We start from the raw sequence: 21,780 nt of genomic DNA on the forward strand, positions 1-21,780 counted from the left end.
AAGTCACATACACACCCATACATTTTTTTTCTTTTTAATCGGTAGGAATTAAACATGTTTACAGCCTGGTTCAAACAACAAAATTGGTGTGTTTAGCTGATGTCTCGATTGGCACACGCTGTACACGGGGTGAATTTTGATGACTCGTCCGTTTTTTATTTGATGAAGATAGGCGTTATTCTCAATAAGCAGCGTAGCTGACCTAATGTGGGTGCGATTTAACTGTTAATATGTTGACTGAAAGTTAAGTTGAGACATCATTTCCAGCATGGCAGATAAAAGAACATGATTTTAAAAAAACATTAAAAAAGTTAAGAGTAACTTTGTTTTGTTTGGCTTTATAAGAATCAACTTTATGGAAACATTTTTGTGTTGCATTAGTCTTCAAGCTGATAGGTTTGGTAATTGCTGTAACTGAATACATCAACATATACCTCCTAACCGAAGTGGTTCTATATTAATCAAAGCATCATGGTAACTTTACTGAGACCAGACTTGAGAAATTAAAATTAATATTTTGGGAAAAGAGCTTCTTTTTTTGTTTTGTTCTCAGCGTCATTGTGTGAAAACAAAAACCAAAAACCCTCTGTCTGAATTCTGTTTTTTTGGCTGACATGTATTCTATGAGATACAGTAACTATTCATAGCTGATACACGATGTACAGACTGGAGTGTGAAGGGGGGGCGGTGTTTGAGGGGCTCCTGGCACGATAATCTGGCCACATTTGTGTGTCATAAAAGGCCTGGTGGAGTAGATCAACAGGGCCTGTGTCTGCACATTGTTGAGCCCTGGTAACGCATTCTCACCTAAGTCACGTGCGCCCTTCCACCGAAGCAGCCGTTACCGTGACAACAATATGTGACGGAGGATGGTGATGGTGTGGAGTGGTATCCATGGCATCCACAGTCTTTTATTGCGACCGCGTTTTTTTTTTTGATCCCACACAATCAAGCCTCTCCAGATCTGTAAAATTAGTGGCTGTGAACTTTTGGCTGAAAGTGGAGGCGTTTAGGGGATGGTTTAAAGTCCAGAGCCAATCAAAAAGCTCCAAAATAAAGAGTGCAGTTTGCAGAATCAGGTCATCAGTGTATCTGAGGTAGCAGTTTCACTCTGCTGCAGGCGTTAACTCATGTCAAACAGCCTATATATCGTGCTCTGAGTCAAATTCACTGCTGTTCTATTTCCAGAGACATCAATAATTTGTTGCCTCTCTTTGCATACATGGATGTGGGTATGCATGCTCTGTTAGCGGTATAGCATGCTGTGAGGGTAGACTGCACCCATTACTGGAATTAATGCACATTCATTTTTTATAATGGCCCTTTGCGGAGTCGTTTCCTATCACGCAGAAAGCCATCGCCTCAAAATGCACACTGCAATTTCATGTTCATGAGACTGTCGGGCTGCGTCAGATAAGATAAGATCATCTTTATTGATCCCCGATTGTGGGAAGTAACATGTGATCGGTAAATGGACTTGAGCTTGAATAGCGCTTTCTGACTACTCAGAGTGCTTTTACACCGCAGGTCACACCAACACTCACACACTGATGGCAGAGGCTGCTGTGTAAAGTAACTAATCCATTAATACACATGCACACGCCACCAACGAAGCAATTTAGGATCAAGTGTCTAATTTGGACTTAAGTGTCTTGCCCAAGCACACATCAGACATGTTGTTGCAGGAGCTGGGGATCAAACCCACTTCATGCGTCCCACTTCCAGTTGAGACACGACCGACTCTACCAACTGAGCCACAGCCGCTCGTGTTAATACAGCTCAGAAAGAATCATCAATAATGATATAAATAATTGAAATATTAAGAGGAAGAGAGAAATACTAATAGAAAAATTAAAATATAACAAAAATAACACAAGTATAAGTACATAATTTACATCTACTATTGTTTGTTTTTTAACCAAATATGTCTCATGATGCACTCTTTTTAAGTTTGTTTGTTCCTTAGTTGTGATTTCCTGTTTTATTTTGACATTTGTATCCTTGTGTTTCTTTGTTTCCTGTGTATTTTTCTGATGATAATCCTGCATTTAGTTTTCAGTGTTTCCTGTTTTATTTTGTAGTTCTTGCCCCTGTGTATCATGTCTAGTCTTACTTCCTCCCTTTGTGAAGTCCTTCATGACTTTCCACTGTGTGTCGTCTGTCACACCTGTGTTTGATATCCCCCTGTGTTGAGCTCTGTGTGTTTCTTCCCTTCTGCCTCATTGTCATTGTTCATTGTTCATTGTCGGACTTTCCCCATGTTCCTGTTTTGAAGATTCCTTGTGGCTCTTGGTTTTCTCCAAGGTGGCGTTCTGTAGAAGGAAAGCATTAATAACCAATTAACAACATTATTTCATTATTACATTTTTTTAATCTAGGAAGATTAGGATTTTGTTTATTTTACCATCCTGTTATAATTCACACAAAGGGTTAAAAACTGAACCGCATGGAATTCAACAGTTTTCCTTTTGGGCACTTCATTGATTGTAACATAATTAAAATGTTGATAATTAATAACATTAGAGACAATAATGAACACATTTGGAAAATACCATTAAATAATGTCTCTTAAATAAGACTTTCCTGTTAGCTTTAGCTTTAGCCTATTTGCTGTTTAATGCTAAAAGGCTAATTGAACATAAGGCATAACAACATGGTGAACATTAAACACAATACATAAACATCCTCATCTTATCTGAGCTTACATTATATTATTGTGTTGTAGAGAAGAGGAGTGATTCAAGTGCACTTTTTGTATTTAGCAATTACCATCTACAACTCAAGGCCATTTTATTTTTTATTTCACCAATGTTTCTCTACAGTAAGTGAACCCACTTTGCCAAGCCCCCTGTGTCTATGTTCTCGACCTCTGTGAAAGCATGCCCAGTAATGCATTCTTCGACACACACTTGACCTTTATGTAATGCAGGTACAAAAAGGGCAACGCTCATAAAGTCCCCATTCTCTCAGCGGCCTCCTGATCTATCCTCTGTCCTCTCTAATAAAGGAATTAAAGAGCTCCAAAATGTTGTTTTTTTATATTCACTTAAATGTAGTGTAGCTGTTGAATCACTCACATAATACTTGAAATAAACTGTTACTTATGCTCCAGCAGATGGTGCAAAAACACAGCAGTACAGGTTTCTGACACTGACTACCAGAGAAATCACTTTTGAAAATCTGAAAATGTATAATTAAAGGGTTTAATATATCACTGTGATCACATCCGGTCCAGGTAGCTCACATTTTTACATTAAAAACCTTGATGGTCTGTGATGTTCCCAGGGGAGATGAAACCTGCTCAGCCCTCTGGCACTGAATCTCATACTGAGGAAAACATGTCATAACTCTTGTAATAGTTTTCAGTCATGTAGTAAAGCATCATCCATCCATTATCAATACCGCTTTTCATATTCGGGGTGGCAGGGGGGCTGGAGCCGATCCCAGCTGTTATCAGGCATGTGAGCATTTGAAGAAATAAATATGTGCAGTGTCCTCATGTTTATTCATGACTAAAGTAAGTTAGTTTAAAGCATAATCAATGTGTCACTTAAAGTCAAACTACTATTAATTGTTCACCAGTTAAACAAAAATGGCTCCTGCGATCTATCTTGATGCAATTAATGGTTTCAGCTTGCACTGCAGATGTTTATTCTGGCACTCTTTAATTGATTTTGAAGCTTTGTCGTGTTGTTTACAGAAATACAGAGAACCAGATGAGTGATAGATATCGTTGAAAACATAAATATTGTCTTTGGAACAGAGCATGTGCAGTCATCTTTAAATCCAACCAGCTAGAGCATTTCCAGTCTCCTTTCTGTTCATTGTTCTCGATCAAACAATTAACATTGACTTGAAAATCAAATCAAATCATTTTCTCAATAATCAGCAGGATGTGCCTCAGATCTTCATTGTTTCCTGGAGAAGATGAATGCTGTCAGGCTTTCTGTACACAACCAGGAGAGGATTCATCTACATCTAGTCTGAGAGATCTCATGACACCTCATTAAAATGCTGATAACTGAAGGCAGAGGATTGACCATGAACAACAGCAGAAAGGGAGAAAAAGACAGAGGGCGGAGTCGCCAGGTCTGGCAGATGGATCACAAATGTGGACGAGAGTTCTCCGTCTCGTAAAAATTACAACAAAGTCTCCAAAAAATCCTGCATTCTACATTCTTTTCTCCTTAACTTTTTGAAATCCGTTTCTCTCTGCAGTGATGGGGACGAGGTTTTCAGTGGTGAAAGTAAAAATTCAAATTCTCCCTCAATTGAAACTGGAGGAAACAACTCAAGAATATCTGCAGACTTTTAGGAGCTGCACATGTAGGATTAAAGCTGAGTTGCCTAAATAAAACAGACTGCCTGCAAGCGGTTGAAGGCTGAAACCACATCAAATACTGCAGACTTTCAAAATGTTTGGACTCTGCAGGGTCTCTGTGGGTCATTTGTGTATTGTCTCTTCTTCAACAGCAGAGCCCCATGATACCACTTTCAGACGGGATCTTAAAGGCTTGTCTTTACAAAAGCAAAGAAAACATATATTACAACATATATTAATATATGCTATATATAAGTTAGTGAACATGCAACACCTGTGACTGCTAAAAAGAGCAAAAGCCCTCTTGGAGGAAGACTGTTGTGCAGGTGGTGTTGGGGTTTAGTTTGGGCTCCGTGCACATCTGCTGGCTTTGTGCTGGCTTTGATATTTTTGAACAGGAAACCTCTTTTTTTAAACTGTTGCCTCCAATTTGAAAGTAAATTACATTTCTACATGTTGGGAAAACTATTCTGTCAGTTCTCTTTTGGTCACATAAAAGCACTTTCTAAAATTAAAGGGAAAGTCAAGTTGTTTGAAAATAGAAATCCTGCACAGGTTCTTAACCCTGAATACTCACTGTTTTCATGCCAACCAAAACCACCTGCAAAGCAATGAAAAAAGTTATTCATATAACTGTTGTTACTGGGCTGGCTATAGCTCACTGGTTCGTTGGTGATGTGTGTGTGTACAGTATGAATGGGAATAGTTGATACTGATGGACACTTTACATAGCGTCCTCTGCCATCAGTGTGTGAATGGGTTGATGTGATCTGTGATGAAAAAGCGCTTTGAGGAGTCAGAAGACGAGAAAAGTGACAAACTTCTGGCTGCTCAAAGCGCTTTTACACCGCAAGTCACATCAACCCATTCACACCCATTCACACAGAGATGGAAGAGGATGCTATGTAAAGTGCCTAGCAGTATTCACTAATTCCATTCAAACACATACGCCGCCGACGAAGTAATGGGAGCAACTTTGGGTTAAGTGTCTTACATCAGACATGTGGCAGCTGGGATACGATCAGCAGAGAGATCAGACTGACCGTCCACAAATGGGACCAAAGTCAATACGAACCTTTAAGCTCACGATTCTAATTAAATATCGTCAGCTTCCCTTTTGAACATCTGTATAATTCAAGCGAGGTGGATGCCAATTCTTATATTTTTATTTAAAGAAGGACACCTTAACTTTACAAAGATGCACCCGTCCATCAGTGGCATCCAAACTCAAATAAATACAACCCTCAGGTGAATGAATCTATGGGCTGGTTTGTCTGTCCTATATATAGTTGGATCTCCTAAATGTAGAAAATAAATCTTGATTTATTGGGTTAGTGTGTAACCCAAACCCTTTGAAGAAGTCTTTAAACAGGACGGCTTGGTCAGACACTCTTATTTTCTGATGAGGACAGTTTTGTTTTTATATACTTATTGAATGTTTATTTGTAAAGGGACACGTATGGAGAAAGTAAACTGATACCACACACTACAGCATTTAAAGCCAAGGCTTGTTTGCATTGCCCGTCCCTAGATGGGCTTTTTAAAATACATACTTGTTGCTAATGGTTGCCATGACTCAAAATTAAGGGAACACTCCCCAAAAAGGGATGAATAGCTTTGACCTTTTTCCAATGCCATAACAGGGGTGCCCTTGAGCAAGACAATTAACCCCTAACCCTACAGTGTCTCTGCTCAGAGGACAATAAATCAGACTGTCAGTGGAAAAAGGCTGCTAACTCCTGCACAGTGAGATCTTAAAAGTAATAAATCAGCCTCTATTCACCATGTTGATGCTGAAATGAACTTGATAAAGTTTCTTTCTTTTGAAAGGTGACTTAATATTTTATTCCTCTTTTTCTTCCCCAATTTGCTCTATTACATCATTTCCCTTCCTCACTTCCCCCACTTAGTTTTCTCACCAGCCTCCCCCCACCTCTCTCCCCTTAATTCCCTTACCCCCTCCTCTCCTTCTCTCTGCTCTCTCACCCACCTCCCACCATCTCATCACTTACCTTCTTTCTCCTCCTCCCTCTCAGACTTATTCTCTCTCTCTCTCTCTCTCTCTCTCTCTCTCTCTCTCTCTCTCTCTCTCTCTCTCTTTCTCCTCCTCCCTGCTCTGCCTTCCAGACACACAAACGTCCTGACAGAGAGTCTGCAGTGTGCTGCCAGTCTGTGAGCTGGAGAGACACTCAGACCAGAAACACAAGAAAGATCTTTGTAGAGCAACTTTTCTTGAAACTTTTTGTATTTTTACCCCCAACTGTGGATGCAAAGAGAAGACCTACTTTTACTTTTCTTATTTCCTCAGGCGGTTTGTTTATTTCCACAGAGAGCTGCAATGCTTCTACTCTACCTCCTGACATTTGCTGGTGAGTTCATTACAGCAGCAGCGCCAGTGCTGGTGCATGATGGCATGTTTCTGTTAATGCCAGATGCCATGATTCATACTTACCATTCCTGCTCTCTGCCTTCTCTCGTTTATTCTCTCAAAGCCACCGTCCAAGCACAAAGCCAACTGTTGCCTGGCTCCTGCAACTTTGAGTCCAACACCTGCGGATACACATCAGATGCAGACTTCACGAGCTGGATCCTGCACAAAGACGGTACTGAACCATTCTAATGGAAAACACAGAGCATCCACAGTCATCAACATTTTGAAAGTAGAGCTAGTAGAGTTTTTTGTGGCTATGTAAATAGCAGTTACATGTTTAGATGTGATGCTGCAGATGTTTTGGTGCTGGTTTTTACTATGCCACTAAAGCACAGTGGTTAGAAAAAGCCCATCTGTTCTGCATTGATTTCTGCATCTCCCAACATCTGGAGTGGATGAAATAACAGATTTAGGTATTCTCTCTGGGTTGGTACTGGAGTTGATACAGACGACTGCACACACCCATAACTACAGTTTGTCAGTGTCTGTTTATCTAAAGGGGTCAAACACAAAAGTTAAAAACAGATTGGGTTCTTTGTATTTATTACTTTGTTGTAGATTTTTTTTTTTTAAATGATTCCACTCCTCTCACACACTCTCTGTTGATGTATCTGCACTGTTGCTGCATCTGGAGACAAATGCCTCATATGTTGCAGGAGCAGCAGGATCCCATCACACTGGTTGTGACATGAAGAGAGGCTTGCTTTTAGAGGCTGGGGCCATGTGAACATTACAATAACACTCTCTTTGCTCTTGGACCTGCTGTTATCTACACACAGCCCATCCCTAAAACCAATAATTGTGCAACAAACCTACATCTGTCTGGCCAGTTCTGTAGGAGTTTTGATGGATGATGGTCCAGAATCGATGCAAAACCTGTTCGGATTCCAGGTGCTTTTTATTTTATTTTACAACGTTCAAAACAATACAAGTTGATCACAGCACTGAGTGAAGTGCAAACTGACCAAAAGGCAAAACAAAGAAGAACAATAGAAATAGGGCTGCACGTTTAAAGGACTGCGTTAATAGAGTTTCAAAATGGTTATCACAATAGTAACATCTCAGGTTGAAAATTAAACTGACATGGGCATGTACTAAGAAATGTTTCAAGTCAAACACCAGACTGAATCCTGGAGAGTCCCTATAGAAGATGGTTAATATGACACTGTGCAAGAAAGGTCCCTAACTCTCTCAAATGTACTCTATGTATGCGGATTGTAAGTACGCAGTCTTTTCGTTTGTATAACAGACAACATGTCCCTAAGCTATTGAAAGAAGCAGGATGGTGAGGAGAAAAACGGTTTAGCATCCACCACTCCTAAATGCAGAACAATGTGCATATTGTGCAACAACTTAAAAATCTCTGCAGAGCAACCAAAGATGGTCGTGTTGAATATTCTTTGAAAAAACTTTGGAGAAACGTTAAAAAAAAGTGATGTTATCCAATAGTTGCCTAATAAAGGGCAAAATACAGAAAGATGTTCCAGTGAACCTTCAGCAGAGCAACACACTGTGTCATTTACAAGACACTGATTGATATCATGAGTAGAAAGAACAACACTGAATCTGTGACACTGCCACTTCCCACTCCTCGGTGAACTTGACTCTGAGTGTAATCCGGCCCACATCCACACTTCCAAATCATCTGCTAATCAATCAGCAGACATGATTGGACAAAAGCCAAAATATTTATGTTCTTACTGTGACACAACATATCAGCGTAAAGGATAAGATAGATAAATAAATAAACTAATACCATAACCCTCAAGATGTGGATCATTGCCCCACAGTATAAAACATTTCTGTAAACCTCTGATGTACCTGTACAGAACAGAATTTACTTTATATTCACTTTAAGGTGCAATTAAAAGTAGTATAACTGCTCTCCTGTGTAGTAAAGAAAACTACATCAATAAGTAAACAGTACAAACACAAGATACAAATAGGGGGTTTACATTTTTCTGCTGGTTAAGGATGCAATAAAAGATATAAGCAATATTTTGCCCCATCGATGTGCAGAAACTATCAGTTCTCTAGTAACGTATAGTTTTACTATATGGGGAATATTTTGGGATCATTTGCAAATATGCTCGCAGGCTCTCCTTCAGAGAGTGACAAAGGAGGATTAGTGACAGATCTTGTGGCTTAAAACCTCTGAAGTATCCTCTGACATTAACTTGTGTAAGGATATATCCAAACTTTACTCGTCATTCAGTCCTTTATATACCCAGATCTTGTTTCTCATGCAGTCCATCACCACATGCATATATTATAACTACACAGCAGCTACAACACAAACAGTCCATGCAACAGTAAAAGTGAAGTTTCTGTGTTGAAATCTTTAGGATTATCAGGAGAGGTGGTGGCATCTTATGCAACTGAATACTTCCATTCACACGATGGTAGAACAAAATAAATCAAATGTAGTATTCTTTTAGTATTTGTTCTAATCTCAGGTACTGGTTTTGTACATTTTGAAACAGTAACTACAGAGAGGGATTGTTGGTATGCAGTACATTTCTGTGCATTAGTTCTGAAGTCAATATAAGCATAGTACACAGTGTGAAAGCAGGTGGACACAACACGCCTTGCTCTCTTAAAAAATCACTAATAGAGGGTTTTTGGCTGAGTAAGGCGCTTTAAGTATTTCTTATCAAACAACAGCCTGAAGACTTGACGAGTATTTTATTGTGTTTTTGAAGTGGACGTAGTGAAGTTACTCGTTTCACCCTACACAGAGAGAGAACTAATTGATTCAGAATACTTAAATTGAATGAGATGATGCAAATTGTTCAGGAGTTTAGTTGGTCAATGAGCACACTAATGACTTCACCATCAACTTGACAGACTAAGTAACTCTGCTGCACTAGAGCGGTCAAATCAAAACTCAACTCTAAATCTCATCAACATCTAACTGATTGAAGAGGCAGATTCCTCAATCATAACCATGTCCTGCAGCTCCAGTAGCTTCTGCAACAAAAATCTCCCCATAAAGACTTTTTCCCCCGTAGTGATCCTTGCTCTCACTTGTCTGGAATTTGCTCCGTTGTCGCAGCACTTTTCACTGTCAGTGTTTCCTCTGCGATACTTCAGCCACTTCTCTTTTCCTGTTTCCATCCTTGTTGCTATTGCCGCCGGCTTGTTTGAAAAGGTCAGTGTGGTTTGGTGTGGTAATGGTGTGCTCAGCTCTCGCTCATTTGTTCTCCCCTCTCTTGGTTTCTGCAGGACAGCTGAGGCTGCAGGAGGAGTGAAGTCATGTCAAATATATGAGCCACTTTTTATGGACTTTGTTTTTGAGTCCAAATAAGGCATTGATACTGATTAAAACAAGAAAGTAGGCTACATTGCTTCTTACTTGTATATGATAAATTGGGTTTATATTTAATATTTGAATACAAACATTTGCAAACGAGTGCAGTATGTTGCCAGAAGGAGCAGAAAAACATCTTGAGTGAAAAGAGCTCTACAGTGAGTGTGTGTTAGTTTGGATACGTGTGTGTTTGTCAGGATAAAGGAGCCTCGGGGCAGCAGGGCTTTCCACGGGGACAAATAATAAATGACAGACGGGTAAGGAGAGCTCAAAGGCCCCTGCAGCAGAGAGGAAGCGTTGCTGTCAGGATGGGAGCTCTGAAATACTGATGAATAAGGCTTTATCCCATCAAGTTGAGCTTTTTTTTTTGCTACTAATAATTGTTTCATGAGTAACAGTATCCAGTATTTAACATGTGTTCTCCCTATTCTTCTACCCACAAGAGGAACCTCTGGTGTTTTCTTGACAGAAATCATAATTGTAGGATTAAAGAAAGATGTGCATATTTTGCAACAGAGCTTCTTGTGTTTTTTTTTTTTTTAATTCAAGTGAGGAGAAAACTTTCTCAGATTTAGAACTTCTGTTTACAAGTTGCATAATCTCAGCTCCTCATACATTTTTGTATCAGGGCGTTTTGTTGCGGTGGATGCAGCCCCAGCGGATGTTCAGGATGATGAGACAGCTGCAGAAACTGGACCGCAGAAAGAGACCATAGGGGTCCTGCTGAGCCCGGCTCTGGAGCAGGGCGAGTGGAGCTGTCTGAGGCTTGTCTATCAGATCATCGGGTCAGGGAGCCTGACGGTGCTGCAGCGCACTGAGGGGAAGAGCTTCGACAGGCCACTGTGGAGCAGCCAGGAGTCCTCTGACAGCTGGGTCATCTCAAGCATGGACCTGCAGAACAACACTGAGCCTCACACGGTAACACACACCCAAGTGTCTTTCTTCTTTGTTTGATGAGGAAACTAGCTTCATGTGAAAAACAAGGCCAAAGTGCCTCTAATGGGCCCTACAGGTTGTTTATGTTTAAAGCATGCAGAGAAATAATATTCTCAGACTTGCATGGCACCCAAAGTTAAATGTTTGTGTTACAGGAAGCACTAAATGAACGGCTATTAACTATGAGCTCTATGTCAAATGAAACCTTTAACTTTAAGATATTACATGTTGGTGTTGGTTCACTACATCACAACATTATTTGGATTCAGACAGAACACAACTGAAGCCCATTTTCTCACTGGTTTCTCACTATAACTTGTAATATAACAAGCATAATGTATAAATATTTTGAGCTCTAATCAAAAGTATCAAGTGCAGTATGTCTTCAGTGAGTAGTAAACTGTCCAAATCTCTCTCATTAAAAATATAGCAGAGATTTTTTTTTTTTAAAAGAAGAAAAAAACAGTTATGCTGCTGTTGAAAGGAAGACAGATATAGGTTGACATAACACATGCAGGCGCAAAGTGAGGCCATTATGATGTGTGTGTAAAAACACACATATTCACTCACACACACATTGTCCAAACACTCTGGGAACAGTGCAGCCCATGTTTATATTATGTGCAGAGGCAGAGCTGAGTCTGACAGGGTCAGGACCTACATAATGGAAAGTCAATGTCTGTACCATGTGTGGGCCCCTCAAAGCATAAACCAAGTCTATTTCAGACCAGACATTTAAACTTAAAGACTGATAAAAGCTTCTTTCTATTTATTCTCACCTAACACAAACACACCACCTCTTCCTCCTCAGGTCTAACTAAAGTCTTTCCTCTCATTTAACAAGAAATGGTTCAACATTTTGGAAATGTGTTCTATTGCTTTCAAAGAGCCAAAAAAGAAAAACTCTACCATCCGTGTGTCTGTGTGTTCAGTTGCTGGAGTCAGACGTTGCTGGCTTATCTTACCATAAAAACCTTTTACAGATTGTGGTTCTGCAACTGCATAATATTGGTGTCCCAGTGGATTTACACTGCGTAACGGCATTGCAGAAAGTTGAGAGGAGCATGAGAGGCACCGTGTTTGAACACACAGCAGGAGCTTCACACACACACACACTCAGGCATGCATACACACACAGCGCTGCTTCACCATGCTCGATCTGACCATACACATTGCCAGTGCATTTCCCCCTTTACGCCTCTGTTACTCACTAGATGGCTGATGATGATGATGATGATGATGATGATGATGATGATGATGATGGCGATCTGGGACTGAACTTCTTCCCTCCACCATCCTGCCTCCATGTGTTACACACTGCAGACGAGGCGTAACAGGGGCGTCAATATTCTGCGTTACACACAGCAGTAGCTCAGTCTGTAGTGACTTGGGTTGGGAAGCGGATGGTCGCTGGTTTAAGTCCCGGTTGACCCCAGGTAAGGAAGCTGTTCTGGTAGCCGGAGAGGTGACAGGGCACTTCCCAAGAACTACCAAGGTGCACTTGAAAAAAAAAATCTGGATCAGATAAAGGGCTGGATATTTAAGTGGTGGAGACCAAAGTGAAGCTTGAAAAAGTTCTATTAATCAGGCTTACGTTGTTCTGTGTCCACTGGATGTTATTTAAAAGCATGTCATTGTTTCATGTTTTCAGGTACAGTTTATCTCAACATCACCCTTCAACCTCCACTCACATGTTCTCACATGCTCAAGCTCTGACCTCATGCTTTTAAAAATGTGTTTCTTCTCTTCTATTTCTGTATGTCATTTCACATAAAGCCTGGTGATCACTGGAGCTTTAAAATAAATTAGATTGTTATGCATTTCATGTATGTGCTCTCTCTGACCTTCCATACGTTCACTCTCCCTCTATGATGTCATTCCCGCATCGATCCATATCATAGGTTGCACGGTTCGACTGAACATGTGTTGTTGATTAGGTCGTGATTGAAGGTAAACCTGCAGGGAGCCCTGGGAGCAGCGTGGCCATCTTTGAGATCCACATCAGCCCCGGATACTGCCTGGGTCGGTGATTTCACACATACATCACTCAAACATCTTTCTAAAACCAAATAAAAATCACATATTCATGGCAGGATAAAGACCATCTGTGCTCACTTGGGATCGTATTATGTTACAGCAGCATGAAGGCATTCTAACCCACACACATAACGGTGGTTCTGTTTCTGATTTCTCTTTCCTTTCTGCATCTAGATTGTGATTTTGAGGAGTCTCACCTGTGTGGATACAATAATCTATGGAACGCAAATGTAAACTGGTACGTGGGAGGTGGAGGGGGCCAGCTCCTTCACAACGACATGCCAAATGACCACACATACAACAACAAGACGGGTGAGTAAGATAATCACATATCATACACAAAAAGGTCATTTTATCCAGTGAATCAGAGCTCTTTTCATCTCTGAGAGACTGAGAGACTAGGATCAATATTTGAGAATCTTTTGAAAAATGGAGAGAGGTTAGAACACAGAAAGGTTTACAGACCCATGCAGAGCTGGATAAACACTGAAGCTTCAGTGTTCACCACATGGCAACCTGCATGAGCATCGACTCTAGAGGGTAGGGGGCGGGGGGAGACAGCTGTCTCCAATGTTTCAAATTTGGACTGCAGTACCCATTTTAAACACTAGGTGTCAGAGTTACATACCGCTCCTTTAACAAAGCATTTCCAAAAGGTCTCACATGTGTCATTGTAAATTACTAAATCAGTCTATTTTGGTATGAGTACATTTCAAAGTTCCCAAATCAAATTTAACACCCTCACTTACCTCTCAGGTCACTTGATGTATGTGGACTCGGTCTATGCTAAGACCTTCAAAGAAGTGGCCAAGCTGATCTCTCCGATGACCATGGTGCCGATGTCCGGCTGCCTGAGCTTTCAGTACCAGCGAAGTGAGGAGAGGGGAAACCTGTTCTCTGTGTTCACCAGGGACAAACTGGGTCAGTACCAGGAACTGTGGAGGGCGGGGACAGAGAACCAGAGCGACTGGAGCGGGACGCTGGGGGAATGGACACCTGTGCAGGTGGACCTGAAGGCCCCGTACTCTGTACAGGTCAGTGTGAACGCAACATGTCAACCTAAATAAGGAGTTTTTAAAATCTCAAAGAGGTGACTTTATACACATATTACAGAAGGACTATTACTGAGAGGAAGAATAACACAATAATATAACAAAATAATACAAATAATGTTTCCCTTTACAAGTCGTTTTACCATGCAATAAGACTCTTACATTCAGAGGTTTGACTTTTATAAATGATTTGGTCAAGTATGACTAGTGGCTTTTGTCTCTTATGCTAATTAACTTAATGTAAATAATTTCATTTTATTTGATAGGCTTGAAGAATAGATAAGACTCGTCTCAAATGAACTTACAGCATTTATCCTTGTCATCATATAAGAGATCCTCTATAACTAAACGCTTTTATAAAAACTGCAGTAGGCTATAGCAGGATGTTTATTTTGCTTATAAAAGAGCTAAAATGATCAAAATAGTGATTGCTCCTATTTGTTTGTGTGGTGTTCAGTACACTGGGATCATGGTTTATCTGATACAAATGTAGAAGTATATCTTTGACTACTCGTGTTTTGTTTTACCCAACCTTTGTGACTGTGTGAGGAAAAGGGTACAAAGCATCAAACTTTAAACAGAAAATAGATGATTACATGGTCTGACAGATGAAAATATAATCTTAAAACAGCTCATTCCTTTTACCGCACACTTGTGTGGGAAGTTCCTCTCCCACACATGTGTGCCTGTAACCGCTTCAGAGACTACTCCACTACCAAACAGAAGTAATCTGGTCCAGTGTTGTTTTTTTCAGTAATTTTTTCCTACCACAGCTCACCTTCTATTACCCAACATAAGCTGACACACAGTGAGCACGGCAGCTTCCATTCATAGTTTTAATATGTTAGTTTCTTTTTACTTTACCTGACAAGAAGACAATTCTCTGGTACTTTAAAATACATACTTTAATTACAGTTAAATGAACCTTTAAAGTGTGCTGTAGGATGTTTTAGTCGGGTATGTTCAGCATCTGCAAACAACAACAGAAGAACAGAAACCACATGAATTATAGTGAAAGTAATTTCCCCTGAAATATTGTTACTGAATGTGGAAAATATTTAGTGAGACTACAGTGCCAAGGTGGTGGATGCTCTTTGCATCTCCATTTAAAAAAAATGGACCCTTCCCCTTTTCCTGCTTTTATATCCATTAAAAGAGCTTGTGCAAAATAAAACAAAATAATTTTTTAGAGCCATTATCTCAACACTGTACTGGAATGCACATAAATGTGACTTCTGTGTGAGGGTGATGATGGCATGCATCTCTGTTAATGAGTGTCTGTCTGCCTCTCCAGGTGGTCTTTGAAGTGGCCTTTAACAGCCCGAGAGGCGGACGCGTTGCAGTTGATGACATTTCCTTTTCTCCAGAGTTTTGCAGCACTGACTCTGGTGAGGAGCAGCTGTTTCTCTTTTTTATTCTACAAAGGCTCATTGAATGCTTAAATTAGAAGAAAGTCTTATTTATGTTGCAATTATAAGCACCTGCATGTATTCCAAGATATGAATATTTTATGATTTCAGAAGGACTCAAAGCTTAATGTACCATCAGCAGGATATAGAAGCTGTCATTAGAAACATTAGGAGATAAAAATGTCAAGTTTGTCCTAAGTCCAAAGACCTTTTCCAAAAGTTCAACCTCTAAGCATGAATGAGCTTTTTATATTTCACAATACACAAGATCACAAGGGTCAATAAAACTGCAGGATTCATTACCTTGAAACTATGTCAATCCTTCACAAATGTCATACAAATCTTGCTGTCAAATAAGAATTATTTAAGCCTGAGCAGTTTGTGTCCATCCATCCACATCAACATGCTGATTCCACACATTTGCCCCACAGTGCCGACTTTCGACCCCTCCGTGGCTAACTGTGACTTTGAGTCAGGTCTCTGTCGGTACACTCAGGACCAGGTGGTGGGCTCGTGGAAGAAGGTGTCTGTGAAGCCGAACATATTCAGGAACGGAGATCACACCACAGGAGCAGGTGGGTTAAAATGACCTACACATCCAAGTCAGTTTACAGGGCCTTAAGGGTTGCTTCTCCTCATGTGGAAAAATGGTGTAAGGCTTCTTCTGGCTGCAGAGGTTGCAGTGAGAAGTCTCATAAATGTCCACAAATGATCATTTGAGAAGATGCTAGTTGCGGGCCGACGACTGAGTTTGAAACTAGAACAAATCTGGGACACTAGACCTCTTTACTGCAGCCTTCTTATGATTACACTCAATATGAATGACAGATGCATCTTGCCAACCAAGCTAGAGCCAACATTAGCTGATGAATGAGCATTTGCTCCTCTCTGGCAACACCCTCAATTATCATTCCTAATAGCTCAGAAACAATGCTTTGGTGGGAAATGATTTCATCATTCTGCTGCTTTTAAAATGTTTTCTCCTTTCTTAGCTTATTGTTTGGTTGTATAACATGTTTACTTTTCTTCATTTAATGCAACCACAAGCAGCCATCAGCTGTTTTCATAGAACAAGCTGTCACCCCCACTGCATACATTTTTGATCACATGTAAGCCATTCAAATTTCATACATAAGGGATTAGGTTGTGATTGTTTATTTGTCAGCTTGTTTTGTTTGTTTGTTAAAGTACAGTTTTTTTCTTAGGCTAAAACGTTTTGAAAATGTTGAAATCAAGATAATTACAGGGTGCAAGTCGTGATGGGAAAATTCAAAGACACCAGACTGTGAGGAAGAGAGAGTTTTGTGAGATGATGATGGCCTTCTTCTCCTTCCAGGATCTTTCCTGTTGGCTCACTCGCGGCTGAACCCTCGGTCCGGTTACGTTAACCGTCTGATTGGTCCAACTCTCCCGGGGAACATGAAGTTCTGCCTGAGATTTTACTTCTCTCTGAGGGGTGAGTGCCCCCCCTGAAATCTGTCTGGATATGTGGTGCTGTTTGTGACTATATATTTGTGAATCCTCTGCTGTGATTTATTTTTGCTGACTCACCAACCAGGAATAACTCTGGCAACGGCAGGTTTCAACCAGACGGACCGAGCTCTCGCTGTTTATCTGCAACAGCAGCAGCAGAGCAGCAGCCAGGAGAAGATCTGGACCCAAGGAGAGAAATCCAGAGGAATCTGGATCGGAACGGATGTCACCTTCCAGACATCAAAGCCTGCCAAGGTCAGAGGACAGGAAATGGAAATATTACATCAATCAGTATCAGAATAGAGAACCAGACGATCTGGAACAGATAAAATAGAGGATAAAGGAAGGTGAAAATGGAAACAAAGAGGGAGTGAAATTATTAACGACCTGAGGAGGGAAGAAATAAACAATCTGATGAGTCTAAGAAGGAAGAGAGATTCAAATGAAGTGGGGCTGATTATTGAGTAAACACGTGAACACATGACGAGGGAAAGGAATGAATAGACGGCGATGTAAAGAAAAATAAACTTCTACATGCAGGGAGAAAGTTGAGGACAAAAAATATACTAAACATTATAAAAAGATGGATGACAAGAAGCAATAAATAAAGGTCTGAGAAGAGGAAGGGAAAAGCAAATCAACAAAATGAACAGAAGAAGAACAAAGGAAGTATAAAGCAGCTGTGTGAGGTTGTACTTGTTTAGCTAAATGCTATTATCAGCATGCTGACATATTGCCCACAGGTCATATTCACATTTCTAACAAGCTATCGTCAGCGGGTTAAAGCTTTACATTGTTCAGTATCAGAGTAGAGCTGGTTAGCATGCTAACATTTGCTTCATAACACTGATATAGGTCTGATTAAAAAAACTCCAACTAAACATGCATCATTACACACTAATGATTAAGTGTTGCCAAGCAAATATAGGGTTTATTGATTTACTATTAGTGTAATTTGTACTTGTATTGGCCTACATACTCAGAGTTGTAATGCTATGCATGATTATCTTTATCAGGTTTATTAGGTATGCTAACATTCGCTAATTGGCTCATTTTTGCATGCTAAATTTGACTTAATGAAAACTTAAGGGCAGATCAAAGTGATAACTCTCCCACTAAGGCCAATGAATGTTAATGGTCATGGGAATCTATTCAACAGCTGTTCAGACATTTCTGTCTGTGCCCGAGTGTTGAACTGATGGATTGATTTTCGAGCTACTCTTCTAAAAGCACTTCCAAAGAAAAGATAAGCTAATTCAGGAACTATTTAGGGGGCACAGATGGCCTAGCGGTTGGGTCGAGCCCCATGTACGGAGGCAATAGTCCTCAAGGTGAACGGCCCATTTCAAGTCTGACCTGTGGCTCCTTTCCTGTAAGTCATTCCCAACTTTCTCTCGCCTATTCACTGTGCTATCAAAAAAAAGGCAAAAGGCCCCAAAATAAATCTTCAAAAAATAAAGGATAAAACTAAAAACTAAAAACTCCAACACAGGGATTGTCCAGCAGATATAATAAATGAAAGAAGGAAGGAAGAGAGGAAGAAATGAAAAGAGTTCAGGATAGAAAAGAGGACAAACATGCTAAAGTGATTTAAAAGCAGCTAATGAAACAGATGACATAATGTGTTCTGTGTGTTGAGCTCTGGACCGACCAGACAGATTGAACAGATCTGGAAAGGGCTCAAAGACTTCACCACACTGATCTACTTAAAAACATTCAGTATTTCATTGATCATTTCCTTCAGAGTCTCACAACAAAGAGTGTGTGGGTTTGGATCTGTCGATGATTAATAGCTTTAAGATTGTAAGATTTCCTCTGAAATGTTGGAGCTGGTGATGAAGACTTCTCTGTTGACTGTCTCACTGTTCAGGTGGTCTTCGTCAGCACCTGCAGGAGCTTCTGGGACTGCGGCTCTGTGGCTTTAGACGATATCAGTGTTAACCTCGGAGATTGTGAGCTAACAGCAGGTAAAAGCATCAAAAAAAGTTTCCCTTTAACGAGGGCAATAGTTTTTAATTTAATTGTAAAACTAAAGACTAAAACTAAAAATACATTTAAATGTGTTATTAGTCAAGACCGAAGGCAAAGTTTATTGGTTTCTGTCTGTCCTCGAGGAAACAAGACGATAAACAGACTGAGAAACATGTGGAGGGAATGTCTTAACACATGGCACAAATACCCACTTAACTATGAGGATAAACTGATTCAAATTGAGTGTAAAAGGGCCATAACTGAAGGATTCTTACAAATTATGACACAGTTTGACCAAAATGATAGAGTAATGTCAATTTTAAACCTGAAGGTTAAGGTGGACTTCACTGTTTTATCAAAATGTCCAGAAAATACTTATTTGACATTGACTGTATAAAATATGGACGTCACCCGTTGGTTTCTGAAGAGTCGTTTTCAAGCCCAATGAGACGGTCACCATATTGGAAATGCTGAGTGACTAAAGAAAAGTGCCTTTCAGGTGATTTCCAGAGTGTTGTCTATTAGAATAAAAAGTGTTAACTTACCCTTCATTTTCCTGCAGCTTCGTTGTCGTTGTCTCTCCCGGGACATTGTGACTTTGAAGCAGGTCTGTGCGGTTACACTCAGGACAAGCACAGCGATGACGCTGACTGGGAGTGGAGGAGAGGACCCACCCCGACATCATACACCGGACCCAGGGGAGACCACACCACAGGACTGGGTGAGGGTTCTCTTGTCAGAAGCTGAAAAGTCCTGCTTACATGATTAAACGTACACAGGCTCACACAGCATTATTAAAACAAACTCAAACAGCTGTAATCACACACGTTTGATTGACAGGATACTACCTGCACCTGGAGGCGTCCCCCTTGCTGCCCGGTCAGAGAGTCAGACTGTTGTCCTCCGTCCTGAGGGGCTCCAGGGGGCCTCAGTGTCTGCGCTTCTTCTACCACATGTACGGCTCCGGCACGGGACAGCTCAGCATCCATCTCAGCAAGGACGGAGAGGATGTGTTGCTGAGGCAACTGAGCGGCGAGCAGAGCGTCGCCTGGCTGAGAGCGACGGTGGAGTACCAGAGTGACAGCCAGCATCAGGCAAGAGTGCATACAATAATGACTCCTTCTGTTTGAGATGTAAAGACTCGAAAAACTGTTGTAACATACGCGATAACTCAAGTACTGTACATAAGTGTTTATTAAGATCTACTTCACCTCTTCTCATAATTTAAATTCTACCACACCTGATTCAGAGAGAGGTATTGTACTTTAATAATCCTTACAGTTCTCCTTACAGATGGACTATGAATTCAAATAGCACATTGTACCCATGCTCAAATACAAAGCAGTATGGGATATTAAAGCAGTGGTTGACTTGAGATCATGCAGAAAAAGAGAAAAACAAAAAAATATGGTTATTGATTTAGGAACTCAAATCAGAATCTTTTTCTCTCTTGTATTATGAGCTAAGAACGGTTAAAAAAACAAAAACTTTCTTGGCACACTCGTCCTAAGTTCCTTAGTTGAATTAACCAAGTTTTGGTGCATAATTTCTGGGGGCTAGGGTTACAGAGAGGAAAATAATTGAAGCTTGTTAAAAGATCGTTTTCAAGAATCCTCTCAGTGTTTTTAGAAAAAGTTTCTTGGATAATTTATCTAAGAAAAACATTTTTTGGCTTGTTGAAATCTTTCTTACTTCATAGTTGTTTCCACACTGATGCAGCAGCTGTAACAATTCATATTAAATAACACATCAGCCCTAGAGGTCATTTTTATGTAATACAAACTTTTACTTCTTGGAATAAATTTTAATAGATTTGTTATGCTGGACCTTAATGTGTAATGAAATATTTGAACATGGTTGTTTATATTAGCTGCTCTTTTCACTGTTCCAGATTGTGTTTGAAGCCACCAGGGGCTCATCAGTAAGGAGTGACATCGCCATCGATGATATTATTTTGGAAGGTGGACCCTGCTCAGGTAAACTCTCTCTCTCAGGTATTTGCTGAATAAACTGTTACAGTGTGTGACAGCTCCTTGTTCTCTTTTACTTCCTTGCAGAAATGGAGATCAAGACCTCTGTGGGAACCTCCAATGAGATCGAGTAGCAGAGGCGAGAGGATCTGCTGCGTAGGATGCATGAACGCTGTACTTTTTTGCACATTACAGACTCCTGACTCTTACATGGTCACCAGAACATGTAGGGATGTGGCTAAAAGGAAAAAAACTTCTCATGTAGTGCTGTTTTATATGGAGCAACACATATCAGTTGTGTCATAGTCAGCATTCCTCTCTGCACTGTAGCATCAGAGGGCGTGTTAAACTGTGTGTTTCTTCCACTTTATATGCATTAGATTAATGCCTATTTCTCAAATAAATCCAAATGGTTAATCCACATTCGTTTTGTGTTTCTTTCTGATGGTGACCAGCAAATTCAACACTTAATTTTAGTGTAAGCTACAGGGATTGATGCTCGTTGTAGCGGGCTCCCATAGTTTTACTTGTTTGACTAATTGCAGTAGCGATATGGACAATATATGTATATGGTCATGGTCATTTCAATTCTGTAATTTACTTTAGAGACATTTTACACAGCTGAGCGATGAAGTTAGATATTTAGTTTTAAGGTTTTGTTACAACTAAAAGGGAGAACTTTTTTGTCCTAATGAGTATTGCTTCAGTAAAAACGGGGGTTACCTCACAGCGAGGTTTCTGGGATGTTCTCCCAGTGCATGTGTGGGTTCTCTCCGGGTACTCCAGCTTCCTCCCTCAGTCCAAAGACATGCTCGTTAGGTCAATTGGTGTCACTCTAATGTGTGAGTTTGGCTGGTTGTCTGTCTCTGT

General features: G+C 40.3%; 1 protein-coding gene across 2 annotated transcripts; it reads left to right on the forward strand.

The window, feature by feature from the left end:
• Positions 1-6,429: 6,429 nt before the first annotated feature.
• LOC132992274 (MAM domain-containing protein 2-like) lies at positions 6,430-21,333 on the forward strand. 2 transcript variants are annotated; one of them, XM_061061485.1, is made up of 15 exons: positions 6,430-6,690; positions 6,814-6,924; positions 10,691-10,980; positions 12,936-13,020; positions 13,210-13,347; positions 13,792-14,069; positions 15,382-15,475; positions 15,928-16,071; positions 16,833-16,952; positions 17,055-17,224; positions 18,840-18,936; positions 19,503-19,661; positions 19,781-20,034; positions 20,832-20,916; positions 20,998-21,333. In XM_061061485.1, exons 1-15 carry the CDS (start codon positions 6,588-6,590, stop codon positions 21,042-21,044), a joined length of 2,175 nt encoding a protein of 724 aa, XP_060917468.1. In that variant the 5' UTR covers positions 6,430-6,587; the 3' UTR covers positions 21,045-21,333. The 2 variants fall into 2 exon arrangements, with proteins under 2 accessions (XP_060917468.1, XP_060917469.1); XM_061061486.1 differs by having other exon boundaries at positions 17,076-17,224.
• Positions 21,334-21,780: the final 447 nt, after the last annotated feature.

This window comes from Labrus mixtus, chromosome 17 (assembly GCF_963584025.1).
Source record: "Labrus mixtus chromosome 17, fLabMix1.1, whole genome shotgun sequence".
Taxonomy (NCBI): Eukaryota; Metazoa; Chordata; class Actinopteri; order Labriformes; family Labridae; genus Labrus; species Labrus mixtus.

What these genes read in the sequence shown, in the direction of transcription:
- LOC132992274 (XM_061061485.1), top strand. Translation starts at nt 6,588, where the DNA reads ATGCAAAGAGAAGACCTACTTTTACTTTTCTTATTTCCTCAGGCGGTT. An exon ending in CACATACAACAACAAGACGG is followed by an intron (nt 13,348 to 13,791) that starts GTGAGTAAGATA and finishes CTTACCTCTCAG; the next exon opens with GTCACTTGATGTATGTGGAC. An exon ending in AGATCACACCACAGGAGCAG is followed by an intron (nt 16,072 to 16,832) that starts GTGGGTTAAAAT and finishes TTCTCCTTCCAG; the next exon opens with GATCTTTCCTGTTGGCTCAC.